General features: G+C 38.5%; 1 protein-coding gene across 2 annotated transcripts in view; it reads right to left on the bottom strand.

Annotated features, from left to right (window-relative positions):
* Positions 1-453: 453 nt before the first annotated feature.
* Positions 454-15,911, bottom strand: part of ubxn2b (UBX domain protein 2B) — a 38,927-nt gene continuing 23,469 nt past the window's right edge. For both annotated transcript variants that reach the window (XM_033019766.1, XM_033019765.1), the window contains exons 4-9: positions 10,548-10,713; positions 7,129-7,221; positions 4,264-4,373; positions 3,634-3,771; positions 2,563-2,721; positions 454-1,103 (exon numbers count right to left, since the gene is read on the bottom strand). In XM_033019766.1, the coding sequence (XP_032875657.1) occupies positions 941-1,103; positions 2,563-2,721; positions 3,634-3,771; positions 4,264-4,373; positions 7,129-7,221; positions 10,548-10,713 (829 nt within the window). In that variant the 3' untranslated portion in view covers positions 454-940. The remainder of the gene's footprint in view (positions 1,104-2,562; positions 2,722-3,633; positions 3,772-4,263; positions 4,374-7,128; positions 7,222-10,547; positions 10,714-15,911) is intronic.

Genomic DNA, 15,911 nt, shown 5'->3' with positions numbered 1-15,911 from the left:
AAGTGGGGGTACAACAACAATGGACCAACCAAATGTGACTGTGGGGAGGCAGCCCACTATGGATCACTTACCTGCCTCCTCCTCCCAGAGCCCTGCAAACCAGAAGATCTCAAGGTCTTCAATCCACGTGCCAGAGCCCGCGTTACACAGTGGCTTGGAAAAGTGTCGCGAAAAAGATTGACTTGAAATACTTATTGCAGTTAAGCGATGGGTGCCTGGAATTCACTACCAAAAGTGATGGTTGTGGCAGCTGTGGTAGGGGCTTTTAGATAGGCATATGGATATGCAAGGAATAAAGAGAAATGGATCATGTCCAGGCAGACGAGATTAGTTTAACTTGGCATTATGTTCAGCGGTGACACTATGGTCCGAAGGGCCTGCTCCTATTCTGTACTATTCTATGTTCTATAATTTTATGGAATACATAAAGAACATTTTATTCTGCAATTATAATTACAAGCAGTATAAATTTTACTTTTATCTCTCTTGTCAGATGATAATCTAAACTTGTATACAGCCATTATGATGCATGCATATGTCTACCCTTATTATCTAGTAAATATCATCATGTCCAGATGCGTGATTTAAGGTTTCTGAAAACAAAATCTAAATTCGTAGGCTGAAAACAGTAGCAGTTTTAAAGGTTCACGATTATAAGAGTCCGAACATTCCCGTTACCGTTACACATTTCCAGTTAGTATTGTAGCAAATGATTTCCCATATTAGTAGATTTGCACATTAACAGTTCATTTCATGTATCGTCAATTGTTCTCATGTTCTCATGTTCTCAGACAATGAAGATTACCTTTTGCTGCAAACCATAGCAGTTTCATTTCTCCAAACATGCTAAAGTGTTTTGGAATATAATGTCAGTTTTATCAGATTTTGCTATTCAGCTCAGATCAGTGCACTTAAAAATTTGAAAGCTTACAAGATTAAGTTACTTCAAACGTTGAACAATCACTGCATTTAACACCTTGGCATCTTGCAGAGTTTGCTCTTCATCGGTCAGTTCTTTATTTGGGAATGTGGTCATCAGTGTAAAGGAGGTAGTAGCAAACACCGGATGATGTTCAATAATAAACTGGCGAATATCACTAATTCTGAAATCAGAACAAAACAGTCTGATTAGTTGACATTCAAGTTATTTGACGAGATTCGGAAACTGTCAAAAATTATGGAAGGGAAACTATTTTTGTTAAATTTATCTGAAATATACCATATCAAATGTTTGATATTCTGGGACGAAGCTATTTGATGAGAGATTGTGCGAGGAATAATATATTGGTTCTCTGTGTTTTCACCAGGCACGTGCCGTCAGGTAGGCACTGCTTACCCTGACTAAAATTATAAAATGGTAATTATTAAATATAAATAGTAAAAGTACAGGAGAATTATGCCTACCTAAGAGATCGATCTCTTAGGTAGGCATAATTCTCCCGTGCCTTTCATCCGCAGTACATGTAATACGCAAAAGTATGTGCAGCTCACGTGCCGTCGACGCTGCTTCAAGCCTTCAATGACAACGATCTATAAAGGCAGCTGAAATTCTGCCTTTGCACCGTGGACTGCGTGCATGTGCTATGCAGCGTAATGCGCATGCACAGTGCAAGTTTCTTGGCGGGTTTTTCAAACATGGATTGTCATTATCTTAAGAAACAAAGAGAGAAGAATGGAGTTCGTGTACAAATAATGTGGTAAGTAAATTTGTTTGAGCTATGTTTTTAAATACTTTATAGGAGATAAGGCTTCTGAAGACAAATTACTTTATAAAAGTCGACTGACTGCCTACCGTAGAGAACAATCTGCGCATGCGCTGTTTTTAAGATTTTTTAAAAGCCAACTGACAGCTTACGAAGAGGAGAACAATCTGCGCATGCGCGGTTTTTAAGATTTTTAAAAGCCGACTGACTGCTTACACCGAGTGCCTGGTTTTCACATAGTCCAAAATGAAATATGAAATGGTGATCTTAATCCACTTTTAATTGAACAAGTCATTTTGACAGAATCGCCCATGCAAGTCATGGCTGACATCACATTATCAAAATATCTGAACTCATTAATCTCATTAAGAGAGGTTGCAGAGATGGGGAAATCATTGAAGGCAGTCCCTCAGTTTATACAGCAACACTGCACATCACCATACGAGCATGAATCCTACTCATAAATGCTATAATACAGATTGCAATGTTTACAAGTTGTCAATTGTGATCAAGAGACAAATGTGGCAGTCAAATTTCCAACATGAGATACCAAACAAAATAATTGACCTATTTGTCCAGGTGTCAATTTAAAAATAATCTCAGAAAGCTATATTCCAACTTTGGATAATAGGTTGAGATCTTTTACACTGTTGGTAAGATTTATCCAAATGAGGGCAGAATGCTGACTGATGCTGTCAGCACAGGTTATGTTCTCAGTCCTTTTGCTGCAATAAAGCCACATTTTCAATTGTGAACGGTGCTCCATTTATTTACCAGAAATTAGCTGACATAGCTTTGAATTAACTTTGTGATCAAATCAAATGAAAGCAACACCTTGATATTACAAAACGAGTCTTACCTATGAGTTTGATTGAATTTCTGCACTAAGCGACTCCCATCTGCAAGACGAATTTGAACATTGGTAGTTGGCTCAGATTCATTCACATTCTCGATATTAATAAAGTATTTGAATTCTTCTTCTGGAGAAGATGGTGTGCTAACTATAGTTGGAGTGAGGCTGTACAAAAGGAAATAAAAAGCACAAACATTTCTGGGATCAGCTACAATTTAATACAAAAAAAAAACAACAAAATATTAATTTCCAGTAAACCACAGGATAAAGAATATATTTCTTTAAAATCTATCAACGTACAATATTGGTCAATCTTTTATCAAATTCTCTTTTGAAAACAGATAATATTCTGTTTCCACTTTCGCCAGATATTGGAAGAGTTGGGATATGAAACAAATACTTGAACTGATTTGTATAGGAATGGATTAAAGATTAAGAGAAGGAGAAAGAGCAGATTAAACACAGTAAAATTCTAATAATCCTTTATTCCAATGTTTAGAAATCCCAATAATTCAACATTTTGCTCATGAGTGCTAATTCACGGCTTCCATAAGAACACCAGAGTCCCCACATCCGTCAAGGCACTAGTGCTAGGGTTCCTGCACTTCCTTTAAACCCATTTGGGCCCCGTTTCCCACATTCCCTTTAAACACATGGGGTTTACCAGAAAAATGATTGTGCTAATGTACAACTTTTAAAATAATAGTCAATAAAAAGTGTGTTAATGTATTATTTGGAATAACATCCAATAGTTGTGAAAATCTGACAGTCTGGTACCAAAGTACCTAGCGTGTTAGATTAATGGAGTTTTACTATCTAAATCACACAAAACATTGCCACAAAGTTATTAAAGCAAATACAACCAGTTATTTAAAGAAAAAAAACTTTAATGCAAAACTATTTACAGAAAGTTTTAGTTTTTAAAACACTAGTTAAGAAATGCTAAGAATACGTCTGATTTTCAAGGACTAAGTTCATTGGCATTTTGATTTTTAACTTTGGGACAATCTACTAAAGCTCTGTAGAAAAGTTAAATCAACAAAATGGACCAAGAAACCACAAATACTTATGCCTGACCTTCCCAATTTTTGTCCATCGCCAGAAAATGCCTTGAACTTCAATTTATGCTTTAAATATTCTTCACTTCTGTGATCCTCCATATCCAAACTTACTTGATTTCCATGAACCAATTTTTGGAGCTCTGCAGGAATCTCTCTACATAGAACAATATACACAAGAAACAGAACATAAATGTCATATGAACAGCAAGCTTGAAATGATTACATACAAGCAAGCAGTGAGTAAAATTAGACTGAATAAGCCGTTAGACGAGAAGGAAGTAATGAAAGGACAAGAAAATAATCAGCAAAACAAACATAGCACACAATAATAAAAGGTCAAATTGACAAAGTGCTGGAGTAACTTATCGTGTCAGGCAGCATCTCTGAAGAACATAAATATGTGACATTTCGGGTCAGGACTATGGGTTAATTTGATGCGACACAACATGTATGCACAGGAAAGAAATAATGACAGGCAAATAATCCCTCCAGTTAGAAACTACGAGAAGTTCAAAAAATTCAATTAGCTTTAGACCCGTGTAATAGGTAACATAACTAAATATAAATAACAATTATATTTGTATTAAATATTCACATTTTAGATAGTTTATATAAAGCATCAGAACCACAATATGAATCATCTTACCCCTTGGTAATGCAATCCAAAAACTGTGCATTTTTGGGGTCTGCGTAGGTTCTGAGTTCCCCATCATCCAAACTAAAGCCATTTTTCCAAAGCTTCAGCAAAATCTGAACCTGTCAAGATTCACACCAAGGTCATACAAATTTATGGGCAAAAGAAGTCCTGGTAAACAGAATAATTAATGAGCAAGAATTGCTAGAAAGATCCCTTTAAAACACAGAAGTCTTAACAGTTTAGCTTTAATATTTATTACAGAGCCTATACAGAATAAACAATTCACTCAGAGGATAGTAAATATCTGGAATGAGCTACCAGAGGTAGCTATAGAAGCAGATACAACTTTTAAAAGACATTTGGACAAACATATGGCTAGGAAGTTAAGACCAGCCCAAAATGCCAAATTAGTTGACTATGATTGAGTAAGTGAGATAAGGCCTAGAGAAGGAAGCAGCTGCATGGTCAACTGAGCAGGAGATACAAAAAGAGAGGCAAGTAAAGTGGGAGTGGCCACCATGGCAGGAATTAGGGATAAAGGATATGGAAGCAGTGGTGTGTTCTTCCTGAATATTCTGGAAGATCAGGGGTATTTCCAATGTCTCCGGTGACTCTACTGACTGTACTGTACAGAGCACTCAGAGCTTTGGTTGAACCCGTTACGGAGCATCTGGGATGCAGAAAATGTCATAGCGTAATCAATGAGTTGGTCATGCCACAGATATAGAAAGAAAGAATAGATAACCATCAGGAAGGGCAGACAGTGTAAAAAAAGTGTTGGAAGTCCCCCTGATCATTCCACTATTTAACAGATATACAATTTTAGATAATATTGCTGAAGGATAGCCTCGCAAAGAAAAGCAGAAGCTACAGCCAATTTTGGTTCATTCAGATGCATAGCAGGCAAGGTCTGGTTTCAGGGCCAGGAATTTCTCAAATCAGGTACAGCACATCCTGAAGGGGGAGGAAGAACAGCAAGAAGTCATAATAAATATAGGTACAACAGGCATGAGTAGAAAGAGGTGAAGTGCCACAGTACACTGAATTTAAGAAGTTAAGGGCCTGTCCCACTTAGGTGACTTTTTAGGCGAGTACAGGAAACTCTGTGCTCGCGTCATGATCGCCACATGGTTGGCACATGTTCGCTGGTGGTCTCTTGTGAGTCTCCTTCATGGTAGAGAGGAGTTCCTGCATTCTGGGAACTAGTCGCGGCCTCAGTATGGTCGCAGCAAATTTTTCAACATGCTGAAAATTTTTCTGCAACCAAAAATTGGTCACCATGGAGAAAATCAATACTTTTGTAGTCGTAGGTGCAGTGGTAGTGGGGTCGCCATGTCGTTGTAAGTAATCGAGGTAGCCGTAGGTAGTTTTAGTGAATCTCCTTTGCTGACTGGGCATTTTCATTGGCTCATTGGGGGGAAAAAAACGTTAGCATGAGTTTTCAGAACCAAGGAAAACCGACCGGTGATGTTAAATGCCCGCTAAACTTCACAGTTGTGTATCTCTGGCTTATTAAAAGTTGTCTGGCTTCTTAAAAGTGTCTCCGCTCCTTCTCCTCCCTCCCCCCCCCTTTTAAAGGACTTACCGTACACTGTGCTAGCCGTCTTTAACCTTCCTGTTCATCACGGTGTGTGTCTGTATCACCTTGGCTCGGCACTGTGTGAATTTCAGACAGCGCTCCCCCGCTTTCCCTGGCCCCCGCCTTTGCAGTGTGTGTGTGTGTGTGTGTGTGTGTGTGTGTGTGTGTGTGTGTGTGTGCGCGCGCACGCGCACGCGTGTTCTGTGTGTGTGTGCGTGCGTTCCTCTCTGACGGTCGCCGTTCCAGTTCACGGTTCGAGTGTCTTGAAGGTCGCAGGCAGTCCACTGAAAAGTCGCCTAAGTGGGACAGGCTCTTTAGTGGGTTAGAAAGTTGAAGAGCAAAAATAGGACAGATGAAACATAGCTAAAGAGCTAGTGCTAGAGGGAGGCCATTAGGTACATGGATCATTAGGATTGCTTCTAAGGTAGATGGGACCTGAACAAGCAGCATGGTTAGCACCTAACCTGGAAAGACCAACATCCTCGGGAACTACTTTGGTGGGTTTAAACAAATTTGGCAGAGGCGTTGGAAGCATAGTAGCAGAACAACAAATGGGGAGAAAAACGTAGTGGATAAATCAAGCAGGTCCAGTGGGACCATCAACCACATTTACTTTAATGCAAGGACTCACAAAAGTCCGTCATATGAACTTAGAACATGCATCAGCACTTAGAATTCCAATGTCATTACATGCCCAAAATATGTGGTTGAGAAAAGGGCAGGATTGACAACTTAATTTTCCAGGGTATTGAAGTTTCAGATATGACAGAGTGGAATGCTAATGAGGAGCTTGAGACATGCTATTGGTTAGGGAAAGTATCACAAAATATCTTGTGAAAGGATTGTCCAAAATAGGTAGAACCTAGGACTAAGTCAGAAATTCCAACATTCCTCAGCGGTTATAAGAATGGGAAAAATCATGTTTGCATGCAGGCTTGGGAAATAAACATAGAAAATAGGTGAAGGAGGAGGCCATTCGGCCCTTCGAGCCAGCACCGCCATTCATTATGATCATGGCTGATCGGCCCCAATAACCCGTGGCTGCCTTCTCCCCATATCCCTTGATTCCACTAGCCCTTAGAGCTCGATCTAACTCTCTCTTAAATCCATCCAGTGATTTGGCCTCCACTGCCCTCTGTGGCAGGGAATTCCACAAATTCACAACTCTCTGGGTGAAAAAGTTTTTTCTCACCTCAGTCTTAAATGGCCTCCCCTTTATTCTAAGACTGTGGCCCTAAATAGGAGATAATTCCCACGACTCTGCTTCTGCCCAGCCTTCCGTTATCACAACTTACATCAAGACTAGAATCTTGTTTATTATCTTGTGAAACATATTCAGATAATTCTTGTGACGACGCTCCCAATCGGTATCCACCACCCACAAATGGCTGTAAAATAAATCAAAAACCTTTCGTTAAATATGATCATGTATACCGTGATCTGTGATCATGTAAAATACTGGAACACTAAAAATCTTTACCCAAAAACAATATATTGCCTAAATAAAAATTATTTATATTAGCAAAGTTTGCATATTACTCCAAGCTAAAGCTTTCATGTGGAACATTTTTAAATGTGAGGCACTAAACATGGTAGAAAATTACAGAAAATAATCCTTCTACGCTATTACCAGAATTTATTCAGAAATGATAGCAGAATACTAAGTACAGTAAAACTACAATAATCTGGCACATTTGAGACTTTGATGGTGCTGGAGTGACAAATTTTCTAGATTATTATTTGTTGTTTTTATTTACACTTCAGCATAATTGAAGGGGGGGGGGGATGATGGAAATCAACTAGCCAGCAGATGACAAATCATTGGGATTTCTGAATATATGGATAGAAGATTCTTGGAGTTTTCCAATCAAATTATTAAACCAACCAGTTTAATCATTGAGGTTTCTCTTATAGTTACTCTGAGGAATAAATGTCCTGCCACTTCTAGGAAAGACTTGGCTGATGAACTGACTAACGCATTCAGCTTACTTTCTCGTGCTGAGACAATGCAAACATCAAGAAAGCCATTTATCCTGTAGCTTAATTAACTTTCAACAAGTCTGTTCATCTTTCAAAATTTATACTACTGAACTTAATTTCTGATTTACCCCTCTATACTTCCCTCAATATCTCTTTCTGTTCTTCCCATATTAGAATGTCTAACTATTTTTAATATCTGACATTAAAGTGGACCGTCTATTCTATCTAAACTTGGGATTTTTAATAAAATGAATCTAGGTGCAGAAGCAATTCCTACAATGTACTCTAAATCAATTAAGACAATTGTTAACTCCTTCCACCAGTTCCGCATCCCAATAAATCACTCCAAATATTCACTCTGAATTTCCTCAAAACCTTGCTTCAACAGATCTACAGAGTATTCAACTATATAAACACAGTTTAGAATTCTCAAATTCTTCTCATTTGTTGAACATCTTTCAATTTCAAATGTCTTGTTGTTCACCTCTTATGTAGTCCAAACTCACTATAAAGTGCTCTGGTGGTTCAATGTATAAATCACAGCTTTTATTTGACAAACAAAATCAATTCATTTTGAAATTGGGAACCAATATGCGAGTTGGAAAAGCAATCAATTCGGAATTAAGTTTTCCAAAACACTTTTCAGAATGGTGTCGTTATTTCCCCTTGTCCATAAACTTATATCCCTTCCCCAACCATCATAAATTGAACAAAGCAAAAATAGCCTTCATTTCATGATTTTAATTTTTGCAGGTTAAATGTTTGATCTAATTCTTGTTTTTTTTTAATATAGATATGAGTGTTTCGTAAATACAGCACTCAGTAGTGAAACTGAAGGTCTCCAAACCTCCAGGTTATTTGCCTGTTTTTTATGTAATATACCCATTGTTCCATATCCTGTATTTTAAGTAGTATACATCATGTTGTATAGCCAAAATAATGAGATGAAGCAAAACTAAATAACTGTTTTTAACGAAGAAAAATATCAGGAAAAAAAAAGCCCTGTGTTATCTTGCCTTTTTTTGCGCGACATTTTTCAAGCAGGATTTCATCAAATCCTTAGGCTAACTTATACCAGAAAGATTATATTAATTTTGCAATTAAATAACTTTATATAGGTCAAATTCTGATTGCTTATGATTTTTATCATTTATCACCCGATTACATGGTTTTCTGAGGCCCCTAGTTTTTGCAGCAGAACGCGAGTTGCAGTGTCAATTTGGTCACGTGTTAAATGTGTGAATTAAAAGCAGAATAACCATTTTTATACATTGTTTCTTTTTTTATTGTTTATATTTTGTGTTTAAGCTTTCCATTGAAATACTTAATGAATCTAGTTTGCTCACCTATTTTAGCGATGTCTCATTCTGCTGTCCATCGCCCCCCCCCCCCCCGCACCCCATTGAGAAACGTCATGAATGTTATTTATAGCACTATAACGGGGTTTTTTTGCACTCATCGCGATTTAAAAAAAATTCAAACAAGACGATTTTAATGACTAGTGTGAACTACAGGCCTCGTGCTGGGTTAAGTGTCGACATTTTGTAAGGGAGCTTCAAAATCAGTAAGTGTCCCATATGTCATATCTTTTATAAATATTTTGTTTTCTCATTTTTTCCCCTCAAACTTTGAAAGTATTACATTTGGATCATATTTTGGTCGATTTTGATCACAAATTATCATAGGTAGGCCCATTTTCTGTGGTATTTCATTATGATTTAATAACTTTCAAATTTAGCCACCCATGTCACAGGTTGGTACCCTTATTTACTGAAACACCCATTTACTTTCTCATAATGGGCTTACACAGGCAGAATTGTTTCAGAAGAAGTTGAACATGAATTTGATGATATAGATTTTTCATGTACTTGTAAGAAAACAACACTCATTGAATGGTCCACTGTCTCCCTAATTTTTGCTGAACTTTAATGGGATAAATCATCATAGAATACATTAGAATCCCAGAGGCCATTCGGACTGTAAACGCCTATCTCACCAGGGACTAACTTTACTGAACGTTTTTCCTTCCATTATTTATTATGTAAAGGTATATGTGTGTTATGATTGTGTTTATAGTTTGTTTGGTTGTTTGGTTGTTTGTCTTTTTGCACAAAAGTCTGCGAGCATTGCCACTTTCATTCCACTGCACATCTCATATGTGTACGTGACAAATAAACTTGACTTGACTTGACTTTATTACTCGGCTGTGCTGCATATTTATTCATTTTTATTTGTATTTCATTATGTTTACTTATTAAATAATATTGTAATTATTATACCATACAACATTATTCGCCAGCGTACTTCTATACCATTCTAAGTCATTTTGGAGAAGTGGTTATAAAAACTGATAATGTGGAGTTATGATAAATGATTTTCCATCTCAAACACCAACTCTGTTTCTCTTTCCATGTGTGGTGATTCATAAGTTTGTCATGGGAGCAGAATTAGGCCATTCGGCCCATTGAGTCGACTGAATATTTCAATCAGATTTCCAGCATTTGCAGTTTTGTTTTGGGTGAACTGAACACTTGTTTCCTTCATCCACAAAGATAGGTTTCCATAATTATGCCACATAATGATTGTTCTCTTCCTTTATCATGCATTAAAAATTACTTCTGCTTTTCAAAAATGGAGTATGACAATTTTTTAATATAATCAAAAAAAGAGCAAAAATACTTTTTGAGACCCATGAATTCACAATGCCTCGTAAGGTATACCAACATTCTCTTACCACAGCTCTGTTTGCCTCGCCTACACCTTCTGCCCAGTGATCCACTGGAACTGCCCCATTTTCCTTAGCTTCTTTAAAAAGGTCATCCACAATTTCATTTAGATTATTTTTCTTTGACGGTTCAACTATTTGTTGGCCACTGTGTTCAGAACCACCTGCATAAAACCTTAAAAAAAAAAATGTAATAATGAGTGAAATCCACTGCTTTCACAAACTGACAAAAGTAGCACAAGGAACATTAACAAATGACTATCTTTATCATTACATTTGCTTGTTTCCTAAGCAGAGTATTATAAAGTACTCCTTTCACAAAATAATGCCTCAAAGAAAAATAAAATGTTTTATCTCTTGGAAGTCTAGATTAATCACCTGTAAGATAGATAACTCAAATAATGAAATATATTTGAATAGCCGCAAATATGCTGCAGTAAGTTAATACTGTAATTCAAGTAAAAAGAGGTAGAAACAAAACTGAATTTAAATAATGCCTTGGATGTTGAAGATTTTACAATTAATCACTTCTGCAGCACAAACATCATTATATTTACTGTGAGTTTTTAAAGTGGAACTCCAAATTAAAATTACTGTCCAGCAAACGCCTTTAAAACATGAGCACTCTTTGATGTACAAAAGACATCTTCTAACTGATGGCACCTCAGCAACTATGATGCATTATTTTTGCTTGATGCCAGGAATTATTTGAATCGACAATTGGCAGGTCCTAAAGATCTGCATCATGACTGTGACTATTTTCTTCAATGCCCTTAGCAATGACCCATGTCTATGTGGATAAGTACAGCTCCAATGCCACCTACAAACTTACCGATGACATCACAGTGGTTAGCCAAATCACCGGTGGTGATGAATCAACATACAAGAGAGATAGAACATCTGAGTGAATGCTGCTGCAACACCAGACTCTCTCAACATAACCAAGATCAAGGAAGTTATCCTTAATCTCACAAAGGGGATGTCAGGTGACCACATGCCAATTTTTAGTGGTGAGTCAATGGTGGAGAGTCAGCAGCTTCAAATCCCTAGGCATTAACACCTCAGATGACTGGTCCTGGGCCCAGAAAACAGATGCAATCACAATGAAGGCATACCATCAGCTCTGCTTTGTTAGAAGTTTGAAGCGATTCAGCACTTCAATAGCTACTTTAACAAACTTTTACAGATGTACTGTAAAAGTATCCTGACTGGTTGCATCATTGCCTGGTATGGCAATTCTAGTGCAAGAGGCTGCAAAGTGTGGTGTTCCAGTATGGAACAATTCTGCTCTCCATCAAAAGTATCTAAACAAGGTCATAGTTGTAGTGTATTTAGGGACTTGGAACTGACTTAAAAGAACTCTCAGATACAGGAGTAAACTAACAAGCTTCTTTATTGCAGGACGCCACCTTGAGTCTCCCCTAGCGCATGCGTCCCCTCACACAAGACATAACATATGCTAATTATATGACATACATCACACTGCTCCCCCTTTAACTTGGAGGCAGGTAACAGCATTTACATTATATACATTACACTGCTCCCCCTTTAGCTTGGAGGCGAATAACACCATTTCTAGTACATTAAATATAATTGATTAACACACAGTTGCAAAATTATATTATTTCAGTCATCTTACATAACATCCTCATAACTGTAAACTGTATCTAAACTTAACACTTATAATGGTTCATTCCACTCATCTTCCTTAAACGAAATACATTACCCCTTGGTTTATGTGTTATCCTTTTCCGTTCCCTTCTGTGTGAATTGCACACTCTTTCTAATCACTCTAGCTCTACCTGTATCTCTGCCTCTTCCCTTTTTAAATATCCTAATCTAATTTGCAGATTTCTTCCTGTTCTTGAAATTCTGCTAAAGTTAACATTTCCTCTGTTTCTGTTCCTTATTTGTAGGTGGGATCTGACACGTGACTGCAGGTTTTCGTTTTTCAGTCGCTCTCTGTCGCTCAATTTCCTGGCGCTACATATTTATCTGCTCTTGTTGTATAATGACATTCTGCAATGCATAAACATTTGTCCATTGCTCAGTGAATGAAGCTCCATGCTGGACTATACTGAAGTGTCCTAATCGCAATCGGTCCTGCATACTTTTGTCTCGACCGACAAGCCTCTCTTCTTTAGACTTTTCTATTAACAGCGTTTTGCTCATCGTCACACATTTATTTAACCGCTCTTTGCAACGTTTAAGCATTTTCTGTTGTTCGTCTATTTGTCTTCTTAAATCACCTTTCTAGTTATTCATCAAGAAGTAGGACCTATATTGTCTTTGCCATACAACAGTGGCTTTGATTTGCGCTCTGTATATTTCTCTTGAAGGGGTGCACAGTGCTTCTACCTCATCAGAGGGGAGCACTGCGGGTCAGTTCTGGGCTGACCTGGAAGAGGGGTCCGCAGAAGGAAAGACAAGTGTGCAAGGGGTGCAGGGACTGTGCAAACCTGGGACCACAAAACCACCAATACTATTGTTTGGAGACAACCTATCGAAGCAAGTCAAGGAGCTCGATGAGGAAGCAAAAACCCTGGGACTAATAAAAGGGACTCCAACAAAAACCCACTACAGCCAAAGACAGCACCCCTACGCACCCACCAGCAGAACTGGTGAAAGCTCGAAGGCCCGGTACTCAAAACATGAGTCTTTTTAGGCCATGGCCTAGGCCGGCCTTCTTGGAAGATGCGGGGACCTCCAACGCCAACCAAACCGAAAATCCAGACACCAGCGCAACAACAGCAGCGAAGAACCTACAAAAAAGAAGTAAACCTGCCACTGGTAACTATGGAGGCAGGTGGGTCTGGTTCCCTACAAAATACAGGGAGCATGGAGGTTGGGGGGAGATTACACTCTTTTCTGAATGCATGGAGCATGTTAACAACCGATACTTACATCTTAAGCAGTATCCAGGGATATACAATAGAGTTTATACACAAGTACAGCCCTCCAGTTCAACATATACCGAACCGAATGTTCGTGCTTTCTGATAAAGAAAAATCAAAAGCACAAGCTGAACTGGAGCGGCTTTACGTAAAAGGTGTAATTGAGAAAACTCAACACGAACCATTAGAATTTGTGTCCAATATATTTACCAAAAACAAAAAAGATGGTGGTTGTCGCATCATCATAGATCTGACAAAATTGAATAAATTTGTACAATATATTCACTTCAAAATGGAAACCTTTGTTACTGCTAAACAATTAATTTCCAAAGGTTACTTCATGGCCAGCATCGATTTAAAAGATGCTTACTATTCAGTGCCTATACGAGGTGACCACAGATGTTACTTAAAATTGAACTGGATGGGACAACTCTGGCAGTATAAAGCACTGCCAAATGGTTTATCATCAGCCCCCAGGCTGTTCACAAAAATTTTGAAACCAGCCCTAGCGTTTCTACGGAAACGTAAACACATGGTCATGGCATATTTAGATGACATACTCATTGTGGGCAAAACTTTGGAATTGGCCAAACAAACTGTAACAGCCACAAAACAGTTATTTGAAAAACTGGGATTTATTATCCATCCAGTTAAATCTAAGCTAACGCCTTCCACTACTATGGACTATTTGGGGTTCACCATTGACTCAATTCACATGTCGGTGACTCTGCCTAAGGGAAAGGCTAGAGATTTAATAGAGGCTTGCAATAACCTCATTGACATCAGCAAACCATCCATCAGATTGGTAGCAAAAGTAATTGGCAAAATGATGGTTGCCTTTCCAGCCACACAATTTGGACCTCTACATTACCAAAACTTACAGAGAGCAAAAATACAAGCACTCAAAATTAATGCAGGTCACTTTGACAGACCTATGAAACTACCAATCAAAGCTAAAATGGAACTAAAATGGTGGATAGATCTGGCTTTGTTCCAATCCAATCATTGTCAGTAACCCTTCCATGGTACTACAAACTGATGCCAGTGCACTTGGGTGGGGAGCCACCAATACCATCACCAGCTGTGGAGGTAGATGGACTGCTCAGGAGGCATCATTAATACTCACACTGGGCATAAACTACCTGGAAATGTTAGGTGCATTCCATGGCCTAAAGTCATATTGTACTGGGTCATATCACCAGCATGTTAGACTACAGATAGACAATACCACCGTGGTAGCATACATTAACCACATGGGTGGAAACAAATCGACATCATGTGACAATCTGGCTAATACAATTTGGCAATGGTGTATCCAGAGAGATATTTGGATATCAGCCACTTACCTACCAGGAAGACTAAATTTAGTGGCAGACACCAGGTCACGCAAATTTAATGAAAACACCGAATGGATGTTGAATAAAAAAGTATTTGCTGATATTACAGCAAAATATGGAACACCAGATATCGATCTATTCGCATCCAGACTTAACCACCAGTTATCAAATTATGTTTCATGGGAACGAGACCCTGGGGCAGCGGCGGCAGATGCATTTTCGCTGCATTGGGGGGAAATTGTTTATTTACGCATTCCCTCCTTTCTGCCTCATCAGTCGGGTATTAAGGAAAATACAACAAGACTGGTATTTTGGTAGTACCCGATTGGCCTACTCAACCATGGTTCCCAGTGGTATTAAACATGGTATTAGAACCATGTATCACCATCCCACATAGACCAGATTTATTGCTACATCCCGTAACAAGGGATAGCCACCCATGCCATAAACATTTGAACTTATTAATTTGTAGAGTTTAAAAACACCTCTACTACAACTGGGACTGACGGACCGAACAGTGAACATGATCTCGACGGCCCAAAGACAGTCAACCAAAAAACAGTATCTGGTCTATATCAGGAAGTGGGAGATGTACTGCCATAAAAACAACATCACCTACAGAGACATGAACATCCCGTCCGTTCTGGAATATCTGGCAGGCCTCCACTATGATGAGGGGCTCAGTTACAGTGCCATCAACTGCGCCAGAAGTGCCCTATCGACTTACCTATGGCAGGGGACAGAGGGTTACTCTGTTGGGACTCACCCACTGGTAACAAAACTTATGAGGGGAATTTTTAATACTAATCCCCCAAGAACCAGGTACTCCCAAATATGGGATGTAAGTATTGTCCTGAAGATGCTCAGGAATTGGTCTCCAGCAACAGCTCTGTCCCTATACAGGCTGACATTAAAAACAGTCATGCTAATGGCATTGGTCACGGCACAGAGGGTACAGTCACTGCATAAACTAAGACTGGACAACATGACTTCCTCAACAGAAAATATTACGTTTCATATTTATGAGTTAGTAAAGCAGAACAGACAGGGATCAGCAGGCCTCAATATACAATTTAGGTCATACCCAACAGATGACCGTCTCTGTATAGTAAGACATCTGTCGTTATACATGGAGACAACGA

Source organism: Amblyraja radiata, chromosome 4, assembly GCF_010909765.2.
Source record: "Amblyraja radiata isolate CabotCenter1 chromosome 4, sAmbRad1.1.pri, whole genome shotgun sequence".
Lineage (NCBI taxonomy): Eukaryota > Metazoa > Chordata > Chondrichthyes > Rajiformes > Rajidae > Amblyraja > Amblyraja radiata.
The sequence above is the reverse complement of the archived record's forward strand: the minus strand, read 5'-3'. Positions and strand labels throughout refer to the sequence as shown.